Raw genomic sequence first — 25,582 nt, 5'->3', positions numbered from 1 at the left:
TGCTGGGTGATGCCTGCCAGCCCACGGCCTTCAGCTAAGCTGCTCTTATTCTTCCTCATCCTCCAATTCATCTTACTTGTTCTTTGTCCCTTGCAATATCAGGTAGCTCCCAGAATCAGCTTGTCATGTACACACACACACACCAGCATTCTGGGGAAGTAATATGCACTAAATCAGCTCAGGTCATACAGAATTAAAATTATTTCCATTCTGAATCTTCCGATCCATAAGCATGACATGTACCCTTCCATTATTTAGGTGAACTGCACTTTACCTCAGTAAAGTTCCTAATTTCCTGTGTAGACCTTCTGCATGTCTTTATTAGATTTATTACTAGGTATGTGATGGTTTGAAAATAGTATTGTAAATAATTCCTCTTCAGTTTTTTTTACTTAAGTAAACTCCACACCCAACACGGGGTTCGAACTCATGACCCCAAGATCAAGAGCTGCACACTCTTACCAACCAAGCCAGACCAGCACCCCATTATTGTAAATAATTCTTAGCATATTTATAATTGTTGCTGGTATGTGTAAAAAATTTTTCAAAAGACTGACATTATATTCAGAGATCTTGCTAATTTCACATATTCTAGTAAATTGCCTAAAATTTTAGGGGGTATTCCATGTACACAATAATATCACCTGCAAATAATGGTGATTTTATTTCTTCCTTTCTAGACTTTTGGTCTTTTCCTACATTTTCTTTTGTGCTGGCTACATGCCCTAAAACAATGTTGAGTAGTCATGGTGAGAATCTTACTGTGATTCTCAGGGGGAACGTTTTCAGAATTTCACGAGACATACATGGTACATGTGGTTCATGTGTCCTTCTATTTAAGATGCCCCTTGTAGCAAAGCACAGTGTACTGTTCAGTTTTGTTCCAATTCAGTCTGTCCCAGCCTTTCACTGGAAGAAATTAGTCCACTTACATTTAGTGTGGTTTCTCATACATGTGAACTTACACCTACCATGCGAGTGCTTGTTTTCTGTTTATCTCACCTGTGTTATATGATTTTAATCCTCTTTCCTGACTCTTCTTGGATTATTTATTATCCCATCCCCCCATCTAGTAGCCTAATAGCTATCCACCCCTTTGCTATTATTTCACTATTTACTACACACTCTCCTACTGCTTAGTGGTAGAATAGAACATGCCCCCTTTACTAATTTATTAGGATCTGCCACAAGCCAGCATGCTTTTTTTTTTAAAGATTTTATTTATTTATTTGACAGAGAGAGACACAGCAAGAGAGGGAGCACAAGCAGGGAGAGTGAGAGAGGGAGAAGCCGGCTTCCTACTGAGCAGAGAGCCCGATGCCGGACTTGATTCCAGGACCCTGGGATCATGATCTGAGCCGAAGGCAGCCGCTCAACAAACTGAGCCACCCAGGTGCTCCTGGCATACTTTTTTTTTTTAAACCTCGTCCCAGGCCCTGTAACATTCTATTTGCTGCATTTCCATCCTCTTCACTTCTGTTGTTGTTACTGTCACACGTTTTATTTTTACATATTTTCCACCACAGGCAGAATTGTTATTGTTACGGAGTCGATATTCATCTCTGTTAACCCTTTCTGTCCGTTGCTCTTTATTCACTCCTGAACTTCTGCCTCCACTTTTGAAGAATATTTTTGCTGCAGAATTCTATGTTGTCAGGGCTTTCCGCCCATCCTTGAAGAGTGTAACTTTATTGCCTTCTATGTGTTTGTGTTGGAGAGTCTGCACTGATTGTTACTGCTTTGTAGTACTTCTTGTCACTCTAGCTTGTTTGAGACAATCTTTGTGCTTCTCCTGGTGGGGTTCATGGAGTTTCTTGAATCAATAACTCATGGCATTCTCTGATTTTCAGAATTCTCAGCCACTATGTCCTCCAACATTTCTTCTGCTTCAGGAAGAAATTTTTCTTTTCTTGCTTCTTTCTGGGACCCCAGAATTTTTTAACATGTTCTACGATCTGTCACACTCTTCTCTGTATTTTCTCTCTCTCTTCCATCTCTATGCATCAGCTTTGAGATTTCCTCTAGTCCCATCTTAAAACCACTCATTGCATTCTAAGTACAAATTATTGTGTTTTCAGCTCTAGACTATGTCATTGAAATTCTTCATCTTATTGTTTTAACACACTAATAGCAATTACTTTAAAGTCTGGTAACTTCAGTATCTGTGTCATCTGAGAATTTTTTCCCTGTTTTTCTCTTGGTGTGTCTAGTAATTCATAATTGAAAGGTGGACACTGTCCATGAGAAATGACAGAGGATTTCTCCAGAAAAGGTCCACCTTATTCTCCGGGAGCAGCTGGGTGTGGGCAGACTCCCTCAATCCTGGTACATGAGGCAGGACTGCTGTCCTGATATCTGTCCATCCGTGGGTCATGCTCATCCCTAATATGTAGCTGTCCCCAGGTCCCAACTCAGAACCTGAGCTCCCATTTTTATCTCTTCATAACCACGAAATCGTTGAAAACACCACTGAGCTTTTCACTGCTATCTTAGCTTCTTACCATGTGTATTTGATATGCAGGTGAAGGATTTGGGGGGTAAATGCCTGAGTTTGGGGCCCCCAGCCTCTTCAGTACTGGCCATTTCAGCACTCCCCCCACCCCACACCACCAAGAACATGCTGAAGCTCTGCTGGCTTCTTTCCCTCTTAGCAGTGGCAACTCTATCCCCAGTTTCCCACCTCTTGAAGAGTCTGTAAACACCCGGAGGGTTATAGTGTGCAAAACGTCCACTCACCAATCTACGATTCTCTTCTCTTTGAGGACTGGCCTCCTCAACTCCTGGTCATCTGCAGCAGCAGGTTACCTAAACCAATTTTCTTTCTTTTTTTTCTCATCTACGTTTACTAGTTGTTCTCTGTGGAAACTGTGATCTGCTCCACCACTCCACCAAAACTGGAAGTGGAAACTCAAGGAAGGGTCATTTTATAGATGGCACAAAACTGAATGTCTGTCTAGAGGTAAAAATAATAAAAATAATGACAGAGGTGCCTGGGTGGCTCAGCTGGTAGAGCGTCTGACTCTTGTTTTTGGCTCAGGTTGTGATCTTAGGGTCGTGAGGTGGAGCCCTGAGTCGGGCTCCTTGTGAGGGGGGGGCGGAGTTTGCTTGAAGATTCCCTCCCTCTATGCCCCCAAAAGAAACAAATCTTTTTAAAAAAAAGATTTTATTTATGTATTTATTTGAGAGAGAGAGACAGCACACAAGCAGGGAGAGTGGGAGAGGGAGAAGCACACTCCCCACTGAGCAGGGAGCCCGATGCGGGGCTTGATCCCAGGACCCTGAGATCATGACCTGAGCCGAAGGCAGATGCTTAGTGGACTGAGCCCCCCCCCCCCCCACCGCCCAGTTGCTCCTGTATTTTCACTTTCTTGAACAGGCCTTTTGATGCACAAGAATTTTAATTTTAATAAAGTCTGTTTTATCTATTTGTTGCTGTGGCTTGTGCTTTTGTTGCCATATGTAAGAAGCCATTATCAAATCCAAAGTTAGGAAGAATTATGTTTCCTTTTAGGAGATTCATGGTCTAACTCTTACATACAGGTGGTTGATCTACTTGGAGTTAATTTTTGTGTGTGGTGTGAGGTAGGGGTCTGACTTCACCCTATGAAACAGGTGGGTTCACAGGGACAGGAATTAGATTAGTGAGTGGGCCTGTAGGTATGTGGGGTGATGGGAAGTGACTGCTGATGGGTGTGCAGCTTTTGGGTGGGGGGATGAAAATATTCTAAACTTAGCTGATGGTTGCATAACTCTGTGAATACATTAAAAACCACCGAATTGTACACTTTAAAAGGGTGAATTTTACGCCATGTGAATTATACCTCAATAAAGCTGTTATTAAAACAAACAAAAAGAGCAGCTGGTGGCCCGTGGGAGGGGACAGGCCTGGCAGCCCCACCTCCTGCTTCCAGGGGAGTAGGCATGCTGCCCTCCTGTGGCCCCCGTGGCTGCCGGCCAGGCTCCTGCCTACATCAGACATGTGGCCCAGACCAGAGCCTTCCTTCCCCTCAGTGCGACATGTCAGGTAATAAAGGGTCTCCTTTCATAAACGTTCCTCCCACTTTGGCCCCAAGCCCGACGCTGTCAGCCCATTACCCTAGTGACTCAGTCCAGAGACTGAGACGCCACAAGCAGCTGCTCCTGTGCCCGCCTTTCTTCCTGAGGTGGGGACAGAGCCCCAAAGGACAGACAGGCCCTGGTGGTCCCACTGGATTCCTGGGTGAGGTGGAGGTTTGGCTGGGCCCCGTGTCCCATCTGTGGAAGGTGGGCCTGCACTCAGTCTGTCCCCTGCCGTGAACAGAGCTGGCGAGCTATCTGTCTACCTGCTGCCAGGCCAGCCTGGGACCGGGCATGGACTCAGACTGTGACCAGGCCATCGGGGGTCCAGACAGGATCTAAGCATTTGGATTCGTGGGCAGCTTCTCAAGAGCCCAGAGTGGTCACTGGTCAGTTGCATGAGGCCTCTTTGTGGCTGGTTTTGGGGTGGGAGTATGGAAGTTCCCTCTGTGCAGAGCACAGCACGGCCCCCGGACATCACAGCCATGGACAACACACTGTCTTCCTGCACTCGGAGGGGCAGGGGCTTGGGCAGGAGTCAACATCCTCGCCCGGCACTCAGCAGAGCCCAGGAGAGATGACATCAGTGGCCTTCCTGGGAAGAGGATGCGTACAAGGGCTAGAAAGGAGGAGGTAGGGCGCTGGGTGAAGACGGTGGTCGAGAGACTGCGTATGGTCCGAGACACACACTGGCCCCCTTTGTGTGGCAGAGGCCCCGGGGTGAGAGCTGAGGACCTGAGCCAGTCTGACTGGGCTGTCCCCACTGGGCCCCAAGGGCACTGAATCCTCCCAGGCCCTGCCTCTCAGCAGGGTGGGGCTCAGAGGAGGCCCTAACACCGCCTCTGAAGGTGTGCGAGGTCACAACGAAGAAGCTGGGAGGGCTGCCCACGTCCTTCCCATCCCCAGCCACAGGCCCAGGTTGGCTCTGTGGCTTTGGTCTCGAGGCACCTGCCGCTCTTCATCTGGACTCAGCGACTGCTATAGGCCTGCCTTGGCATTTTCATTGCTGTCATTAAGATGCCTCCCCTCGCTGTGGCCGGGTCAGCAGTTCCTGGCCTTTTTGTGCAGAAGCTGCGAGCACCTTAACCTCAGTGGCCTCCCCCAGGGCTCCCGACACACTGCTGCACAGGGCACAGCCTGGGTCCTCAGGCAGAGGGGCCTGGTGCACCTTCCCTGTCTGTGTTCACCCTGAACATCTCAGGGGTCAGGCCCTGTGCAGAGGCCATAGTGAGTGGTTGAAGGGCATGAGCACTGTCTTCTAGAAGGTTCCCTCAGTGGCGTGCACCTGTCTGCCTCGTCCCTCTGACCCCAGGACCTCTGCTGGGACACAGCCCCCAGGGGTGCTCAGTGTGATGTCCCCTGCCCCTAGCCCACCCAGCCAGTCTGGGTATGACACTTGCCCGTCTGAGGATAATAACCAGGATGTCCTTTTGAAAGGGGATGAGCCAAATGCCAGTCTCCCTGTGCCCCCTCTAGGGCCTGGGCCCACAGCTGAGAGTCTGACTCCCAGGAAAACCGTTCAGCCACACTTCACACAAAGCGGCAGCTCGGGGGTTGAATTCTACCTAGCAGCAAGATTAGCAGCTGACTTTGCAAACTGCTATTTTCATCTCTGGGACTGGCACAGCTGAAAAAAGTGGCCTCCTCTTGTACCACCTGGGGACCCCCCCCCGACACTCCTGGCCCAAGGCCTGCTTGCCTCCCTTCCTCGCTGGTGGGGATCTGTGAGTCCCAGGATGTGGAGCAGGGGGATCCCAAGAGCCTCCAGAGAGGAATGCCAGCCCCCCTGTCCCCGCCCTGCTCCCCTCCCGTGTCCACACCCCAGAGCCTCCTGCACTGCCCATCCCATGCTGGGTAACAATAGTCCCGGACTTTGTGTTCCACGGACAAGGGGTCTGTGGGGCTGGGGTCCCTTTCTCGCTGCAGGATGCCCTGGAGAACTTCCTCACCCACTATCTGCCTTCTTGCTGCTGATGTGGCCTGAATCGGCCAAGCCGTCCCGCAGGAGTGATCCTATTATGGTCCCTGCTTTTACAGAGAAAATCCTGTGAACGTCCAGCTCTAGAAGAGGGTGCTACAGACACGTCTCCCAGCTCCTCCTCCCTGGACACAATCCAACAGACACTACAAATGGACCCTGTCATGGAAAAGAGAAGGCAGACAGGCCAAGGGCCTCAGGACTTGAAAACCAGGTGCCATGTGGTGCTGGGCACAGAGGCCTGCGCCCCGAGCTGCCACCAGGTGTCCAGAGGACAGGAGAAGCTGCTCTGGGCTAAGTGGGGCAGGGGAGGCAGCATCCAGATGCCCTGGGCTCAGCCCAGGGGGACCTCACCCGCCCTCGCAGGCAGAAGCACGGCAAGGACTCTGAGAACCAAACGGCAAGATCACAGTCCACAAAAGGAGGTCAGAAGCCACATGCAGAAGCTAAGAAGGGGGGCTCTTTGCTAAAATAGTGAAGACTGTCCTCACCGACCAATCGACCCATCCAGGCTACAGGAGGAAGTCCTGTACCCCACCAGAACTGGGGAAGCACAGTGAGAATGAGGAAAGACAGTGCACGGGTGCCCAGACCAAGATGAAGCAGATGCTGCGAGGACCAGACAAGGGTTCTACAGCAGTCATCACAAACACGCCTCAACAAGCAATTACAAACTCTCTGGAAACAAATAAAAACAGAAAATCTCAGTTAAGAAGTTGTATGCTTCTTCTCTCTAAAAAGAAATGTTCTATAAAGTAAAAATTAATGGAAAGGAAAAATACACTAACGAAGTTAAGCACACTGCCAGGAGCCCCAACAGCAGAGTAGAGACCACGGAAGACCGAACCAGTACACCTGAAGACAGACTGACTGGCACGCGTCTGAAACAACAAAGAGAGGACAGGCTAGGAAACAGAACGAACAAAGCCTCCGGGATCTGTGGGACAACACCACAAGATCCAACATTCACGTCAGTGGAGTCAGAAAAAGAAGACAGAAAAAATGGCGGGGGGGGGGCAGAAAAATAATTAAAGGAGTAACATCTGAAAATGCCCCAATTTTGACAAAAGACATAAACCTACACATTCAAGAAGCTAAGCAAGCCCCCGCAGGAACCCTAAAAAGATCCTCATAAAGACACGTTATGACTGAAGTTCTGGGAACCCTAAAAAGATCCTCACCAGGACATGTTATGACTGAAGTTCTGGGAACCCTAAAAAGATCCTCACCAAGACACGTTATGACTGAAGTTCTGAAAACCAGGGGCACCTGGGTGGCTCAGGTGGTTACAAGTCCAACTCTTGATTTCAGCTATAGTCATGATCTCAGGGTCATGAGATCGAGCCCAGAATCTGGCTCCCTGCTGGGTGTGGAGCCTGCTTGAGATTCCCTCTCTCTCCTCTCTGTCCCTCCTCCTCCTGAAAAAACAAACAACAACAACAACAAAACAACAACAACAAAACGAAAGAACTTCTGAAAACTGAAGACAAAGAAGAGAAACATCTTAAAAGCAGCTGGACAGAGGTGACGTATGTCTGGCAGAAGAGCACCACTGACAAGATGGCAGGCTTATCCCCTGCAGTCACGGTGGGCAGACGTGAGCAACCTGGTCTACGCCACATCACCGCGAACACGCCCAGTCTCAGCCCATCTCGGAAGCTAAGCAGGGTGGGGCCTGCTTACTTGGACGGGAGAAGTGAGTAGCCCAACACGCCTCAAGTGTCAACAGAAAGGAAATGTCACAATCGCACACTCCACAGCCAGTGAAAGTATCCCTCGGGAGTGCAGGGAAACAAAGATAGTCCCAGATGAAGACGCTGGGGCCTGTCTTTAGAGTATGGCTGAGGACGGGTCCCCAGACAAATCTTCTTTGGGAGAAGAATGATCGAAGGGTGAAATTAAGGGCAGACATAACAGACAACTTCACTTGATGAGTTTCTGTCATCTGTCCTATGGCTGAAGTTCTCACGCCATCTGATGGGGCTCCTAAAAGAGAACAAAGACAACTATAGAAGTAAAATTTTGGAGGATAAAGAGACATTAACAGAAGTAAGGTTTCTACACCTGCTCAAAGCGACAGCAGTCATATGTGTACACGGAGATGCGTACAGAAACCCCCAAATAACGACATGAGGCGATTTACTAAAAACATGACCGATAAACCAGAAGGGAATTATGGAAGAGGCTCAGGAAATCCGCAGGAAGGCAAAGAAAACCAAACAGGAATGATGTGAAGAGAACAAACAGGAAGCAAATAACGAAGCGGAATAAAGCCCAACACAGCAATGATTACTTTAAACGCATGTGGTCTAAGCATCCCAATCAAAAGAGAGGTTGGCAGGATGGATAAAAACATGTCCTAACTATGTGCCACCTCGGAGGAACTCAGTTCACAGAAAGGCTAAGGGTAAAATGTTGGGGAAATACACATCATGTAATCACTGATCACAAATACTATTTCTGTTAATGTGGCAGGAGTGGTCACATTACATTGAGGTAAAGCGGACTCCAGAGCAAAGAAAACTACCTTGGACAAAGAAGGACATTATGTAAAGATAAAATGACCAAACTGCCCAACAGGTAGAACAGTCCTAAATGTGTGTGCACCAAACAACAGAGCTCCCGAATCCATGAAGCAAAACGGGGACAGCGGAAAGCAGAAGCTGACAAATGTGCAGTTAAAGCTGGGGACCTCCGGCAACTTGACGGTACTACTAAATCAAGAATGAACCAGAATATAGCAGAACTGGAATACCAACATCAATTATCAGGACTCAATTAATTCTGTGGAACATTCTCTCCACCCAGCAGCCGGATATACAAAAGTTCTTAAGTGCCCACTGACACTCACTGACACAGACAATATGCTGGGTCCTAAAACAAACATTAACAAATTTAAAAGAACTGCAGTCACACAGGCAATAATGGAATTGAAGTAGAAACCCATTAGAGAAAGACAACAGAAAAATCTCCAAACACTTGCTTGGAAATTTAACACATTTCTGAAAGAGTAAATCTCAAAGGAAATTAAGATATATATGATTGAATGGAAAAAAAAAATCAAAAGTTGCTGGATGCAGCTAAAGCAGTGCTGAAAGGGAAATTTATAGCATCACACTTACATCAGAAAAGAAGATCATAAATCAATTACCTAAGTTCCCACCTCAAGAAACTAGAAAAAGTGCAAAACAAGCCCAAAAAAAGCAGAAGGAAGAAGATACAAAAGATAGCAGAAATTGATGAAACAGAAAACAGAAACTGTAGGAAAAAAAATAATGAAATGAAAAGCTAATAAAAACAAAAGGATTAATTAGTCTCTCTCAAGACTGACAAAGACAGAAAGAGAAGACACAAATCATCAGTGTTAGGAATGAACTTGGATATAATGACAGAGCCTGAAGCCATTAAAAGGAGAATAAGAGGGTGGTGTGAGCAGTTTTATCCTCAGAAATTGGACAACTTAGAAGAAATAGATCAATTTCTTAAAAAAATCACAAACCACCAAAACTCAGATCAAATAGACAACCCAAACAGACTTATAACTATTTAAAAAACTGAACACACACACACAAGAAAATCACAGGAAAATCTCTCATGAACTTCTATATGTAAACAGAATCCTCAGTAAAATATTAGCAAGTTGAATCCAACAGCATATAAATCAAATGTGATTTATTCCAAGGATGCAAGGCAAGTTCAATATTCAAAAATCAATCATTGTAACACACCATATCAACAGGTTAAAGAGAAAAGAAATCGTATCATATAAACTTATGCAGAAAAAAACATTTGACAAAATTCACAACACATTCATGAAAAGACTCTCAGAGCACTAGAAACAAAAATGAATTTCTTCAACCTCATAAAGAGCATCTACCAAAAATCTAAAGCTAACATCATACTTACTGGTGAAACTGGACGTTTTTCTAAGTTCTGGTATGAGGCAAGGAAGTCTGCACTCACCACCCTTAGCCAGCATAGTACTAGCCAGCACAGACAATGCAAAAAGGAAGTAAAAATAAATCAAAGGCACCCAGATTGGAAATAAATAAACAGAACTATCTTTATTTGTAGATGACTGACTACAAAGAAAATAGAATCTTAAGGAATCTACAAAAAACTCCTATAACTAATAAATAAATTTAGTAAGGTGACAGGATATAAGATCGACAAAAGTCAACTTCATTTATATGTGGTAACAACAAACAAGAAGAAACCAATACTAAAGATGCAGTATGACTTACAATTGGCCCAAAGAACACAAAATACTTAGGTATAAATCTAACAGAACATGTACAGCGTCTACCTGAAGACAGTTACACAACACTCATGGAAGAGATGAAAGACTGAAATGTTTGGGAGAGACATACCATGTTCATGGATTGGAAGACTTAACATAGCAAAGGTGTTGGTTCCTCCCAAATTGATCCACAAGTTTGATGCAATTCTTACCAAAAGCCCAGTGAGATGTTTTGCAGACACGGAGGGGCTTATTCTAAGCTGTAATGAAAAGGGAAACACCCCAGAATAACTGAAACAATGAATAAGAATAACATGCAGTGTCATGGCTGACCACTCGGCGCAAGGAATGAAGACAGGGTGGTGCTGCGGGGGGCAGACATGTAGATCCATGGAGCAGAGATGAAAACCCAGAAGCAGATCCACAAAAATGTGTCCAATTAATTTACGAAAAAGGGGCAAAAACTATTCAGTGGAAAAGAGAGAGTCTTTTCAATAAATGGTGCTGGGACTTAAGCTCTATTACAAAGCTGTCGTCATCAAGACAGCATGGTACTGGCACAAAAACACACATAGATCAATGGAACAGAAGAGAGAGCCCAGAAATGGACCCTCAACTCTATGGTCAACTAATCTTCGACAAGCAAGAAAGAATGTCCAATGGAAAAAGACGGTCTCTTCAACAAATGGTGTTGGGAAAATTGGACAGCCACATGCAGAAGGATAAAACTGGATCATTTCCTTACAACACACACAAAAATAGACTCAAAATGGATGATTCCTTAGTGCTGGTCTCCCGGCTTCCCGCACGGCGAGAACGCAGCATGCACTACATGACACACAAAGTGCGTGTTCACCGATGGCTACGCTATCAACATGGCTTCGGACAACAGCCAGGTGGTGTGGTGGCTTGAGGGGGTCCAAAGTTGTGTGGCTGGGACCCCCTGTGCTGCTGGAGCCCCAACTCTATCTCCAAATCAGAAGTTAGAAGTTGACCCAGAAGCTGCCCCAGACCCCATCTGCTCAAGTGAGGAAGACAGCCCCTAGCTGTGTGTGGAGCTCCCCCCTGCGCTCCCCATCCCGCTGGCCAGCGCGAACGCTGGGATCCTGCTTTTCTGAGGCATCGGCCAGTAGGAGGGGGGTGGGGTGGTCAGAATCCACCCCTCTGCCATCCTGGGACCCCTACACAGGCTCTGCTGGGGCCGCCCCTTCCCACACCACCACCCCCCTCAACACCCCCAGGCTCTCAGGACCTGACTAGACTGACAGAGGCTCTGCCAGACTCAGACCTGCCAGGACTGTGGGGCAGGCGTAGGTCTGGACCTTGGTCATGGTGCTGGGCGACCCCCGGCCGAGCCATGCCGGCTGGGGACTGGGCAACACAGGGTACAGGGCAGAAGCCACAGCCATCGGGAGCAATCCCTCCATGACCAGGGCCCTCGTGCCCAAGGCAACAGCCTGGCGCAGAGGAGTTTCTGGGACTGCTGTAACCAACAGGCTCAGGGACCTCACACAGGTTTGGCCTTAGCTCTGGAAGAAGGACGTCTGACATCAAGGCGGGAGCACCCCCTTGCCTGCTCCACTTAGGGACGCATCATCCCACCCCCCGTTTCGAGGTCACGTTCCCTTCTCCAACCCTGAGCCTCCGGCCCCTTTGAAGAGGGGTCAGCGAGGACCCCTGGCCTGCCATTACCACGTAAGGGGACACGACCCAGGTTCAGGGGCGGGGGAGACCCTCTCACAGGTCTGCCTCTCACAGCCTGCCACCTCCTACAGACCCAATGCCCCTACTGCCCCCTCGTGGGGGCCGAGACGCAGGGCCTGGCCACTTCTCCATTCTGGGTGGCCCCTCACCTGTCCTGGGTCATAGGCTAGGACCGATGGCACCTGAAATGGAGCTCCAGCCTCTGTGGCCACAGAGGGGACCTGCCACCGTGTGCCTCCTGTGCTGCATCTGGTCCAGCCCCTCCCTCTGCCTGCAACCGAACCCCAGAGCCCTGTCCGCACAGCACCCAAGGCCCCTCCCTCTGGCCCCTGTGCCCTAAGCACATCCCTGTCCCCGGAACCTACCTGGGCCATCCCCTAGGCCAGGGCGCCCAGCTGGGCCCCACACAGGGCCAGGCTGGTGGGGGAGAGGCCGCCCTTCCATAGGTGGGTCACAGGGGAGCCCGTGGTAAGCAGGCGGCGTGGTGGGGCCGTGGGGTCAGCTCTGCCTCCACCACAGCCACAGCTGCCCGGACCTGGCTGGCTCCCAAGTTTACGAGAACCCAGAAATCGGAACTTTTGGAAAAACCTCATCTTCAACACCAGCAACAAATGAAAAGACACTGTAATGGGTATGGAGTTTCCCTCTGGGAAGATGAGAAGGTTCTGGAGATGGACGGACGGTGGCGGCTACACCAGGGCAACGTGCTCCATGCACCTGAACATAGTTACGACGGTAGGGAACTGGCCCCGAGGCACAGTATCATTAAGGGCGTGGGTGCCTAGAGGTCGGGGAGGAAGGCAGCCCTGAGCGAGTGGGGAGGGGCGGCCCTCTCTGAAGGAGGGGGTAGTAGTGACAGCTGCACCACACTCTGGTGGCTGGACCAAGGGTCTGTGGGGTTCAGGGGGTTCCTGGAGGCAAGGGGGCAGCATCCCACCCCCAGTGACAGTGCACCCCCCGGTGATGAGGCCTCTGTGTGGGACGATCTTGCAGCCAAGGACACGGAGGAGCAGAAGGCCCATCCACACCTCCATGGTGCCCTCTGGCTTGGGGTGGGGTCAGGAGCCCCTCAGGTGCACACAGCTTCCGGGGTGGACGTCTGTGTGGTCACAGCGCCCACAGGGGGGGCCCTGGAGGGGCTGACAGGTGCCCCTGCAGGACCTGCCATCCTGCACACCCGGGCACCGGCCTGCACCTTTCTGCCAGGCAAGGGCCTCTCCTCTCCAGTGCACATCAGAAGCTGCTCCCTGCCCCAGACTTCAGAAATTGGGGTCAAAGCTAAGGCCTGACCCTCACCTTCAAGTCCTGAGCTGGTGGGACCTCTCCATCCCCCCTCCTGGCCCTGAGGGGAGCGGTGCTCCGCGTGACCTGCTGAACCCTCCCCAGTCCCGTCACTGGCCCCGATCACCTGGAGTTCTGATGAGCCACTTACCTCACCTGTAAACACGGGGTGCACACCACCTTGTGGCTGGCATCGGGGCGTTGACAATCCCCGCTGAGACCGACGGGTACCCAGGATGCCCTTCGTGGCCTCTGATGATGCGTCTGGTGCTCCAGAAACACCGCCTGCCTCGCCTTAACCAAGGGGGTTGACACAGCCGTCTAGAGACAAAAGCAGGGACGCACCTGGCTCATGGGGCAGTCCTGAGCCAGCCAGGTATCCCCAAGGGAGTCTTCAAGGAAGCCGCTGCTTGGAGGGCAGAGTCAGGGGCCCCAGGGGGCCAGGTTGAGCCCCACCACTTTCCCCACCAGAGGTGGTCTCCAGCGGTGTGCCCCCAAACTCTACATCTGATGTCTTGGCAGGAGGGTGGTCTGGACACAGGGTGGGCAAGGCGCCCAAGTGCCTGGGGGTTTAGACAGGGAGGGGTCTGGAGCACCCTGTCTGGGGGAGGAGGAGCCCACGGAGCTGTGTGGCAGGATGAGACCTCTCCCCCAGCCCTGTGGCTGCTCTCACAGCGCGGCTCAAGATAGTTCCCTACTCCATGTCCCAGCCTCTGCCTCCGGCGGCCCCTCTGTGGCCCGCTCAGCCCTGGAGGCTGACAGGTGATCCGCAGGGCGGCGGCACCTTCCCCGCCTCACACACAGGTGCCAGTGAAGCCAAGCCCTCCTCGGGCCCGGCACGTGCTGGACGGCTCCTTAGGCCCCTGCTGCAGCCCACCAGGAGACATTCCCCAGGCCACAGGACCGTCCTGGCCCCAACCCCTGGAAGGTTACCACCTGGGCAGCTTCTCAAACCCCCTGCCCTGCGGGAGAAGCCTCCAGCTACTCGATCTCCATAGCCACACTGGGACCCCTCCTTGGAGAGGGGCGCCTGGGCCATTGGTTCACTTGGCAAATGACATCGGGGGCCTACCCCCCACCTGCAGAGCGTCCTTCAGTGCCAGGCCTGTGCTGCATGGACGGCAGAAGCAGGGGAGCGCCGTGGGGCTGGAGCAAGGAGCCAGCAGGCGCCACAGGGTGTGGGGCAGGAGTGGGTCCAACTCAAGCCTCAGGGCATCACTTCTCTGTGGCCATCATACAGCGTTTGGATCAGAATGTCCCCAAAAGTCCATCCGCCTCTGGCAAGAAAGCATGGGAAGCAGCAGGACAGAGAAAGTCAGAGGCCTGGCCTGGTTTCCTCCTTCAGGGAAAGCAGTCTCGGGCCAGCCCAGCAGGACAGCACCTACCCCAGACAACCACACCAGGCTGCCGGGGCTCCTGTCCACAGCCGGGGCATGACTCTGTCCCACGTCGGCTAGTGTCCATGAACTGGTCCTGCCCCCCAACACCGTCCAGGCAGGCAGCAGCAGCCCAACCCCTCAAAGCATGCTGGGGGCAAGGGCTGTTGCTGTCCGTAGCGGGAGAGGACACGAGGCGGCACCGGCTTTGCACTCAGTGGCCGAGGCCTGGGCAGCTCTGGGGCCCCGCACCAAGCAGACCTCTGACGGCAGGCCAGGTGCAAGGAGTCAGAGCGAGCGAGAAGACCACCAGCTTGAGCAGACAGCGGGGTGGAGGCAGACGGTACCAGAAGCTGGGATGAGTGTCCAACCACGTCCATGAGAGCACCAGCCTGCCCGTGCAGCAGACCCGGGTCGGGTGGCCTCGGGTCTGTCCCTAGGCGGGCAGTACCAGGCACACAGGTGGGCACCCTGGCACGGCCGCTGCCGCTTCCCAGACGCATTTCCACACGGAACACGTACTGTTCACCCTCCCACACACTTTGGAGCAAACTGTTGAAAGATGGGGCCACTCGTCCCCGGTGAGTTATGCCTAGGCCTGGACATCTGCGTGCTAACGAACCATGCATACTCCCTCCACTCATTCAAGAAGCACCACCAGGTCCTGCCCACTGAGCACGGTCCCCAGGGATGGGGGTGACACGATCCCACGGTGCCCGCGAGGGTGCAGGCAGAGAGAGCCCAGCACAGCGGGGCCAGCGCTGTTCCACGGGGTGCGGGGGGAGGGGTCCTCTGGTGGAGGCTTCGGAACCCTGTGCTCACCTTGGGTTTTCAGGACCTGCTGGAAACCCGTGTGAGCTCTGCAGCCGCAATCCTTTTTTCTAGATCAAAACCTCTGATCTTCTGAAAATCACACGTCAGAGACAAGTGATGTTCCAAAGACACAGAAATCCCCCACTCTGGGGTCTGCTTTGTATGGAGCGGGCTGGAGTTCCGGAAACAGCCACACGCACACACAGAAGTCTCAGCAACAAATGACACACACGGACACCACGGTGCTTAAACACAGATTTATTGCAAACCGACACTGGAGAGGGACTTCACAGACGGGCACCCTGCTCTCCGCGGACCTCGGCTGACAGAACTCAGTGGCCGATCGGCGGCGGCCGCGTCTGGAGAGAGAAAACACGCAGGCTGCACCGGCTCCAGGGCCCAGGCCAGCAGCAAGGGTCAGAGGACGCCCATGAGGACAGCCCGCCCTCCGCCGCGCGGACCAGCACCTCAGCCCGGCCCACCACTCCCAGACGCCGGGGAGCCACTGTCACGACAGGCAGGACGGGCAGAAACCAACACTGACAATAATGTGAGACGGGGGAGACAAGGGACCACAGAGTCCATGGCTCCCCAGTCTCCCAAGCAGCTGGGGTGCAGGCGCACGCCACGCCTCGTCATGCCAGAAGACCCTCACGGTGCGGCCCAGGGCCCGAGACCACCCAGAACAGTTCTCACACAAGGTGCCGGTGACGTGGGACAGGCGTGCACATCCCAGAGGCCCCGAGGACGAGTCTCAGCAGCTCCATGACCGGCCGCAGAGCCGACTACAGGGGACAGGGCTCCGCATCCCCGACAATGCTCCCCGCCAGCGACCTGGTGTCTGCACCTCCCCTGACAGCACCAGAGCCACCCGAGGCTTCCCAGGGATACTGGGAAGGAGGCATTCAGGAATCCCCACCCATTTCTGGCCTCCGCGAGCCACACACCTGCCCCCACAGGACTGACGAGCCAGCTCCCACCTACTCGGGTGACGGGGGCTGTTCCCAAAAGGACCATCACCCAAAAAGGAGTCCCTGTCAGCCGGAAGGACAGAGCCACGAGGGGAGGCCTCGAGAGACCCGCTGGCCGACAGCCCAACATGCCACGGTCCCAGCTGGCGGAGCAGGGGCACAGCGGACACAGGAGGAGGGGCGCCGCGCTCTGCTCTCCCGAGGACACCAGGTTGGCTCTCTGACGAGAACTGGGTCCCATGAGAAGATGTGGAGGACAGTTCCTGCTGCGCCTGTGGCCACTCAGGGCTGTGTCCCCAGGTTCAGAAGCAGCGACCAGGACCCACCTTCTGCTGCTCTGTGACGGGGCTGAGCAGGCAGCGGACGCATACAAACGCCAAGCGACACCACACGCGCACAGGTGCAGGAAGAGGTCACGGCCAGGGCGCCCCCCACCCCCCGCAGGTCAGCAGCTGGCCCGGCACCCACGCCCAGCCCCCAGCACGAGGAAAGCAAGCAGAGCGTGCGCACAGCAGCCAGAGGAGAGTGGGTGGCGGCGTCCCGCTCGCCCCGTGCTGCTCCCAACAGTCCAGAGATGCAGCGCCGGGCGCCGCGGGTCCACCCTGGAGAGCAACGACGGCGAGGGCAAACCCGCCAGCAAGTCCCTGGCAGGAGGGAGCCCGGGGCGCGCTCCCTCTCCTCCGGGCACTAGAACTGCACGGCCCCCGGGGAGATGTTGAACATGGCCGGGTCGAATCGCTGGCCTCGGAAGGGGGAGCCTTCAGCATCCCAGCCCTTCTTCAGCATCTCATGGACTTTCTACAAACAGAAAACAGACACAGAGGTTAACGCAGGGCCCAGAACGGCACTCACTCCCATCCTGCACACGAGGATCTGCCGTGCCTCCTGCCCACGGCCCCTCTCCCTCGGCATTAAGCTCAGTGGTGCAGCCGCGAGCACGGCCGACACGTGCCAAGGTTAACGGACCTCTGCCGACCTGGGGTACACAACCGCACCGAGGGCCTGGAAAGCACCCCAGCCCCTCACAGGCCCAACCAACCCTCCTCTCCAGCTCCTGCTGCCCCCTTCCAAGCCCCTTACCCGCCAGCCACTCTCGGGACAGGAGCCCCACGTGAGCCCTGACCACTGGTGAGGACTGTGTACTGGGGCCACCCAGGGTCGTCCAACTCCTGCTCCCCCCCCACTACATCCCCAGGCCCTATCTCCTTGGGAGCCACCAGCCAGTCCTGTTGACCCCCTGCCCCCACATTTCCTACTTCTCCCGGGGACCTGCTTCCTCCAGTTCAAACGTCCATGGCCATAAGCTTCCCCAGATCTGGCTCCCTCACCACCAGCTCCCGGCACAGTGCTCCTGCCTTCGTGCTCGTGGTCCGAACCCGCTCCCCACACGATGCGTCCCTCACAGCCACGTGCGAGGACAGTCCACGTGTGCACACACCCTCCCCAAATCCCTGCTGAGCCCAGAGGAATCCTGGACGGCAGTAGTGGTGCCAGCCATTCGAGAGCGGGTCTCCTGGGCAAGGGGTACAGCAGCCCCCGGATCCCCCGTGTGGGCTCAGAGTGCCTAGCACGCACGTGCCCCAGGGCCGCACGCTGCCCCTGGCACACGTCAAGTCCTCGCGGGGCCCCCTTCTGACTCGAGGCACAGAGACCTGTCCGTGAGATGGCAGCACCGCTAAAGCTCTTCTTCAGATACGTCCCCATCGAGTGTCTGTCCCTGGGCCCGTCGGCGAGAGCCTCCTGCTCCCCACGCAGGCGTATGTGGGCCTGGGAGCCCGGCCACTTGCAGGCGGCGGTGCTCGGGGCCCCTCCATGGCCCCGAGTGCACACGGCTTTCTTCCGGTGGCCACAGGCAGCAGTCCCGTAACGGCCCGAGGCGGCCACCAATGCCCACGAGGGCAAGGCCCCCACCTGGGAGCTTGGCTGCGACAGTGGGAGATCACCTATAGGCCCAGGTGGTCAGGGAGCACGACCAGGGGAAGGTTCGGAGACTCGGGGCAGGAGGACTGAAGCAGGAGCCAACTCGGGATCCGTGCCACAGCCCTGGTGCCTGAGCCACCCGGCCACCTTGGACACGAGCTGGCACCAGCACCTGACGCTCCTCTCAGGGGCACTGCAGTCCATGACCCAGCCAGCCCTGCCCGACCAGCGTGCAGTCGCACTCCCTGAGTGACCGTCGCAGGAACGAGGCTGTCTGCGTGGGGGCCTTGAGGAAAGGGCGGCAGGAGCGACACAGGGAGGACCAGTGAGGACGCCTCAACCCTGAGTGGCATGGGGGGGGGCCCTGCGTCGACACAGGTGGGACAAACGAGGAACCCGGCCCCCGCGAGACGGGCCCTGGCCACTGCCCGTCACACTGAGGGGCGCACACGAGCCGGAGGGAAGCGACCCTTCCTCGCTGAGGCGGCCACTTGTGGGAGCGCCACACAAGAAGAGCGAGCGCGCCCGGCCAACCTGCGTTCCCACCCCCGGCACGTGCTGCGCGCCGTGGACCTCTGCCTGCGCACAGTGTGGACGACCTCTGCCCTCTGCCCACGCAGACCCCTCCTGCCCCTCCTCCGGCGTTCCAAGGTGACTCGGAAGGATTCTTTCTTTCTTCCCGAGGGCCCTGCGGCAAGGCTGGGCCTGGCTCCCCGCAACTCTGCGGAGGGTCCTCCCGGGGCTCAGGGAGGGGCTGTCTGGGCACCCCACACCCCCGCAACCCCAGAGAGCCGGCCTCACGTGCGCGGTCCCACGTCTGTGTGGACCAGCTGCGCGTCCCAGCCCCGCCCCCTCGGGCTCTGAGCACGGTGGAAACGGCACCCCGCCCCACAGCCCCGGAGAGGACCCTGCGGCAGACCCCCCCGCAGCGGCCCCCAGCGCCCCCACCCACACGCCCCTCACCAGCTCGTGGCTCTGCGGCTTGCCCTGCAGCTTCTGGTGGTAGTCGAAGGTGAGCCTGTCCAGCACGGCGTGCTCCTCCTCGTCCACCGTGGCCATGGAGCGCTCCTTGTTGATCTTGTCGATGTCGATGTGCTCCTCGCCCTCCAGGACGGCGCTCCACCAGTACTCGCCCACCTTGCTCAGGCTCACCTGGGACAAGCAGGCACACAGCGCTCCGTGTGAGGGAGGCTCTCGTCGCCCCCCACCCCAGGTTCTCCCGGAGGCGGAGGACCCGCGGGCGTGAGCGCCCTGCACCTGCTCGGTGGCCGGGACCCCAGCCTGGCCCCCACCCCAGCCTCCCTACATGGCCAGGGACAGGGGCCTCCATCCACATCCTTCTCCCTCGTCCTTCCAGCTCACCCACCACACGCCCCAAGGACCTCCCTTGCTTCCAGCACAACCCCAAAGCCAGGGTAGCGCACAGGCAGGACCCAGACAGCACGCTTCCCTGTGGGCTGGTGGCAGAGCTCCTCAGGGGCCAAAAAGGGCTGGCGGGTGGCCCACTGTCCACATAGTCTCCAAAAGCACAAAACCCCCAATCACACCCTGAAGGCAGGGCGGGTAAGACGGGCCTGCGCCGGGTTAGCTGTCACTCAGAGCAGCACCCCAAGGAGAGGGTTCTTGGCCAGAGGGCAACTGTGACACCACAGGTCCAGAACTGGCCCGTACCAGGGATGGCTGTGAGAACGCCATGTGCCTGAGCCCAGCCCCCCCGAACGTCGGGCCCCGGCCACCAAAGCAGGGCTCCATCCCAGTCCTGCAGAAGGACTCAGGGTGCAGGCACAGACACAGGGCAGGCCACACGACGAGAGGGAGTCCGGGTAACAGCAGGGTGTCAACGTCCGAGGATGGAATACGCCTCCCCCTTGCCGAGCACCCCAGCAGGTGTGGCGCCTGAAGACGGGAGCATGAGGCCGCAGGCTCGGAGACGAGGGACTGCTCCCTGCCAATGCCACGGCCGGCGTCTGCAGTGCTCCGTTTAGCCGCTTCTCCCGGATTCTGCTCCCCAGTTTGTGTGCGGGGCCCTGACCCGGCCCGCTGAGAGCCCAGTGTCGAGGACGCAGCCCACCTCCACCGAACGCAGATCTGCGTTCCAACGCGCGAGAGCCCCCTGGGGGAGAGGCCTCACTGGTCCTCTGTTCCTGGACGGCACTCCGAGGCGCTTCCAGGCCGCTCTCCCTCTGGGGGACAGAGACCCTCAGGCTCTTCCCACCTGCAGGCCCCCTTGTCGTCACCCTGTCGAGGGCACCGCACACACCCCAGAGTTAGCACCTCACACACCCAAATGTGCAGGGCTAAGGGCAGAGCTGCGCTGTGGCCATCAGCTCCCCTCTCCCAAGGCCACGGCGGGGGTTAGCCCCACACTGCCAGGAGCTCCGCCGCCGGCCCTTCCACATGGACGGAGAACCACACGGTTCCCGGGCAGGACAGGCCGACTCTGCCAACAAGGACCTCCTGGGCCCTGCTGCCTGCACGGGCACTTCGCAAACCCAACAAAATCCAAGAGAAGCCAAGCATGACCTTTAAAAACACCACGTTTCGAGATGAAATCAGCTGATGGTTCCAACACGAGCAATTCAGTGCGCTGAGCGCTCGGTGTGGGGCAAACACCGCCGCTGTCTGCTTCAGAACACCGTCCTCACCCCGAAAGGAGCCCCACGCCACCGTGTCATCACGCTCCCCTCCCCCACCACGCACACCAGGTGCCCTGCGCACCCCCCGCCCCGCCGCTTGCACTCAGCATGCTATCCCCGCGGTCGGTCCGCCCCACCCAGCAGCCACGGTCGCAGGCAGGAAGGGGTGCACTGCTGTGGTGCTGGCTCATGGTTCCGCGCCCAAAGATGCCGCCATCCTTCCGCGTGCCCGTTTCCCAGTGTTTTCCGGAATAGCTGATCGGGAAGAGCCACGGTGTTGACCATCCCGAGTGCCGAAGGCCTTTAGGTGGACGGGTTTCCAGGCTTCCAGCGCTCGCCAAAACGCAGAGGTCCCCAAGCCCATCGCCGGGACGGATGATGCACGCTCTGTGACCTTGCCAGCCACCGAGGAGACAAGCGACAGGACAGCACTTCTCACCAGGAGACCAAGCGGGACAGAGGAAGGAGGGCGGGCAGCCTAGCCACGGTAAGTTAGGGTTGCGCAGGGACTGGCGACCCCACACACGGCGCAGGAGCGCGTCCGCTGGCACATGGCCAAAGACTATGGTGAGCCAATAGCTCCACTGCCGAGAACCGAACTTGAGGGGACGACCTAAGTCATCTGAGAATGTGGGGGCACAGCCCGCACGCGCACACTCGGGGTCCACGGCACACACATGCTCGGCGAGAGATAAGCCGGGCAGGGTCCCGCCCTAGCAGAGGGGGCCGCTGGCACCACCTGGGGGGAAACAAGGACAGGGCGCCGGGGCGCCTCTGGGACAGCATGGCACGGGGGAGGCGCTGACTCCACGTCTCTGAGCCGAGAAAGGAGCCTGCCTGAGAGGCAAGGAGCCTTGTTTAACATTCCTGAGTGTGGGAGGGAGGGAGGCAAGAGCTGTCATCCGGTTTTAGCTGCCACCCCTGCCTGCTGGGAAGCCTGCCGGGCGTGTCTGATGCGCATCCACTCGGGGACGAGGGCCTCGGCCGCTGGGAGGTCAGAGGCCCAGGGTCCATAGACTCTGGGTCACCCCTAGTGGTCCACGAGGCCCTCAAGGCAGTCTTGTCCCTCGGGGCCCCGTATTCTCTGAGTCCAGAGGGCAGAAGTCCAACATCGAGGTGTTGCAGAGCTGGACTCCCTCCCGAGGTCTCCAGGGACAGGCGGTGGCTGCATCTCCCCAGCGTCTGCCTGTCTTCACGCCAGTCCTCCTGCGCATCCTCCTCTGTCCCCAGCCTCCCTCTTGTTCTCTCATAAGGTCCCATTCGCAGATTCCAGGCTCTGGCGAGGACACTGGAGCTCGTCGCGGCCCGCTACAGCCCTTGGCCCTTGACATGTTCCTCAGCAGCCCTCGTGCCCATCACAGGGCCTGGCCCTGAACCGTCAGCAATCTAGAGATGTCAGCGGATGGACCAACCAAGGCTCTCAGCCTCACCCTAACGGTCAGGAGCAGAGGTCCCGTGCAGCTCACGGGACTACCAAAGCCAGGCAGTGCCAAGTGGAGCTGAGGTTTGTGGCAGGTGTGGCAGCTCCACCGCCCGCCCCCGAGGCCCCAGGGACGTGGCACATGCCCCCAGCAGCAAAAGCAGTGAGGGTCTTCACACGTCAGAGCAACGTGCTTGCTCAGCTGCGGTACCATCTCAGATATGTGACCCCAAACACCACCAACAAATGAGCCAAGAAGCCCAGAATATGGCCCGTGGTCGGGAGGGGAAGCAGGGAGAAGCCCCACATCCCATGCACAGAGCACACCCACTATGCCGGGGCTGTGCCGACGGGCAAGCTCGGGGGGAGCACAGGCAAGTGGTGAGGCCCTTGCACACACAGTGCCAGCTGCTGACAGTCAAGCTGCTCTGGGGCCTGCAAGAAGGAACCCGTCCAGCACCCGTGCCCCCGAGGGCTCCCACACGGGGACCCTGTCAGTGGGGAACACTCCCAGAAGTCACATTCATGGGCAGTGCCAAGTGGCCTCTGCCCACGGCCAGCTCCGCTTGGCTGAACTAGCAAACTAGGAAGGCCGGTGGCATCAGGACACCATGCAGGCGGACGGGAGGAAGGCCTCCCTGGGCCGGCCGCACATGCGCTCCCCCCCACCCCCGGGGCACCCTGCAGCCACAGCCGGAGGCAGAGAGGGAGGGAACAGGTGGGCTTTGGGGCAAAGGTTGGGCTCCGCCTCGGGTGAGTCACAATCCTGTGGTGCCTCCGTGTCCCCGTCTGTGAGGCGAGCTTCTGGGAAGTTAAACGGGCCCCAAGTGCACTCAGAAGTGGCAGCCAGGTGACAAGGAGCTCACCATCTGCCACGAGCCACAGCCGTGTCCAGGCACTCACACGCAAAACACAGAAAATGGCAACACGGCCGTGACGAAGTCACAAGTCATCTCTACCAACCGAAGGCTGGACCAGACGAGCTCAGGGATCCCACAGCGGTAACAGACAGTAAGCGGGCGGCGACCCTGACGGCCACCAGGGCAACGGCCGGGAGCCTCAAGCACCAGCGAGCGCGCGGCCAGCCCATGTGCGCAGGGCTGCCGCCTCACACATCCTGGCAGTGGTGCCACAGCAGACAGCGTGCTGCTGGCTTCCCAGATGTACTCCTCATGGGCGCACAGCGACCGGGTGCCCCTGGGCCTCCCTCGGGGGCGCTGCTCGGGAGCCACCCCCCACCCTGTCCGCGGGCAGCAGCACCCTGGATCTCGGGTCTTGCAGCTCCACTAGGATGGGATGAGCCTTTGGCCGCTGGGAGGCTGGGGTGCGGCAGTGAGGAGACCCTGACTTTACCTCCCACAACCCCATGAAGCACAAGGCAGGCCAGGCCTGTGCAAGCACTCTGCAGGCGGGAGGGCCCTGAGATACGACTGGCCACAGGGCCGGAACATGGGAACGGTTCAGGTGTACTGGGGGACACGGAGGCATGGCGTGATAGCGAGAGACGACGACTGTCCCACTCCCCCAGAGAGGACCAGGGGCCTCGGAGGGCAGGACTGGGCACAAAGCAAGGTTGAGAACAAGAGCAGGTGGACTTGGCCTGTGCCCACGACCTGGTGTCCTCATCACGCAGAGGGCCCCGTGAGCACTCCCCAGCACCCCTGCACGGCAGACCCCTCCCCGCGGGCGCCCGGCCCGCGAACGTGAAACTGAAACTTCCTTTCCCTGCTTCCAGCGCATGTGAGGAGTGGGTCTGTGTGAAACCCTGAGGTTCTGTCACGGACCTGACCTGGTCTGTCCCTGACGACCTGCACCCTCTCAGCAGACTGCGCGTGAGGCCCTAAGGAGAGGCACGGGGCCACCGAAGACGCCTGGAACGGGAGCACTAGAGAGCTCTCTGCTTGGCTTCTGCAGCCCCAAGGAGCGCGGGTCGCTGAGCTCCCCTCTGTCAAATGAGCCCGTCTGCGTGAACCTGCCGGCTCTGCACCCTCCGGGAGGACGTCCATGAAATCCGATCTGCCTTTCAATTTTTCACTCATTTGGTTCTGCCTCAGATGTAACCAGGTCACGGGCAAGCGGAAGCCTCTGGGACTGAGGGGGCATCCCACGCAGGCACAGCCACGCTCTGGGGGTGACCACGCAGGAGCTCCGCCGTGGTCACCACGCATGGCCACCATGGGGGGCAAGGACGGAGGACCAGGCACTTCACCTTAACAACGGCTCCACTCCAGAGAACCACCTGCTGCGACCCCACGGGGCCGAGGCCAGCAAGGGCGCCTCCGAGCTGTACCCCAGACAGCGAGAATCCAGGCCTCGCGGTGGTGCGGCCCCTACCCCCTCCCTGAGCTCCAGCACCGATGCCCATACTCACCAGGACGCACTTGCCGGGCTCCAAGCTCCACAGGGAGCTCTCAGTGTTGACCTTGTGCGTGAACTTCCCTTCCATGAGGACGTGCTCCCCATCCTCCTCCAGCACAGCCACCCGGATGGAGCTGCTGCTCAGGGCCACCGAGACCTGGAACGGAGCAGAAGGGAGTCACTCTGCTGGGACGGTGGCGCCCGGCACATTCCCAAGCAGGACCTGGCTGCATACCACAGAGGAGCGGGAGGCAAGGCCGTCCTGGGGACCCATGGGCATTCTGGACGAAGAGCGTCCCACCCACCCAGAAGCACGGCAGCAGCCCGCACACCGCCGTCTCCTTCAAGAGAATGTTACTGGAAGTTCTGTTTCAACATGCGCAATGACGACACAGGGAAAACTGCTGGTTTTCCAAGGAAATCCCTTCTCCAAAGGGGAGACCAATGCCCATGGCGGAAAGCAAGCATGGCTGGTGCAGGTGTGGGGGTGCCTCCTACCCCCACCTTGCTGTCAGGCCTCGTCAGCAGCACAGCCCCGGAGGATGCCCAGGAGGGCCGAACCCCCACATGCCTGCCCGGTCTCCAGCCGTGAGCCACTGTGCCCTCCCCGGGGACAGTGAGGCCGGCACCCTGTTCTTGAAAAACCCAGCCTCTCAGTTCACCATCCTCTCACTGGGGACACTTGTCCTGGACAGTCTCTCCCTTCTTCCCTGTCATCTGTCTCCACAACCACACTGGGACCTGCTGGGACCCTGGCTGGCAGCGTCCAAAGCTCGTGAACCCCTGGAGGTCCGTCAGGTCAGTAACTGGAAGAGGAAAGAACGCAGAA

The 25,582-nt window shown here is 56.6% G+C and overlaps 1 protein-coding gene across 1 annotated transcript in view; it reads right to left on the bottom strand.

Moving 5' to 3' along the window:
- Positions 1 to 16,029: 16,029 nt before the first annotated feature.
- The window catches only part of NUDCD3 (NudC domain containing 3), a 33,116-nt gene continuing 23,563 nt past the window's right edge, over positions 16,030 to 25,582 (bottom strand). The window contains exons 3-5 of the mRNA XM_032875059.1: positions 24,767 to 24,910; positions 19,303 to 19,491; positions 16,030 to 17,217 (exon numbers count right to left, since the gene is read on the bottom strand). Coding sequence (XP_032730950.1) covers positions 17,107 to 17,217; positions 19,303 to 19,491; positions 24,767 to 24,910 — 444 coding nt within the window. The 3' untranslated portion in view covers positions 16,030 to 17,106. The remainder of the gene's footprint in view (positions 17,218 to 19,302; positions 19,492 to 24,766; positions 24,911 to 25,582) is intronic.

The sequence above is a fragment of the Lontra canadensis genome, unplaced genomic scaffold, assembly GCF_010015895.1.
Source record: "Lontra canadensis isolate GAN:19392208 unplaced genomic scaffold, GSC_riverotter_1.0 scaffold54, whole genome shotgun sequence".
NCBI lineage: Eukaryota > Metazoa > Chordata > Mammalia > Carnivora > Mustelidae > Lontra > Lontra canadensis.
The sequence above is the reverse complement of the archived record's forward strand: the minus strand, read 5'-3'. Positions and strand labels throughout refer to the sequence as shown.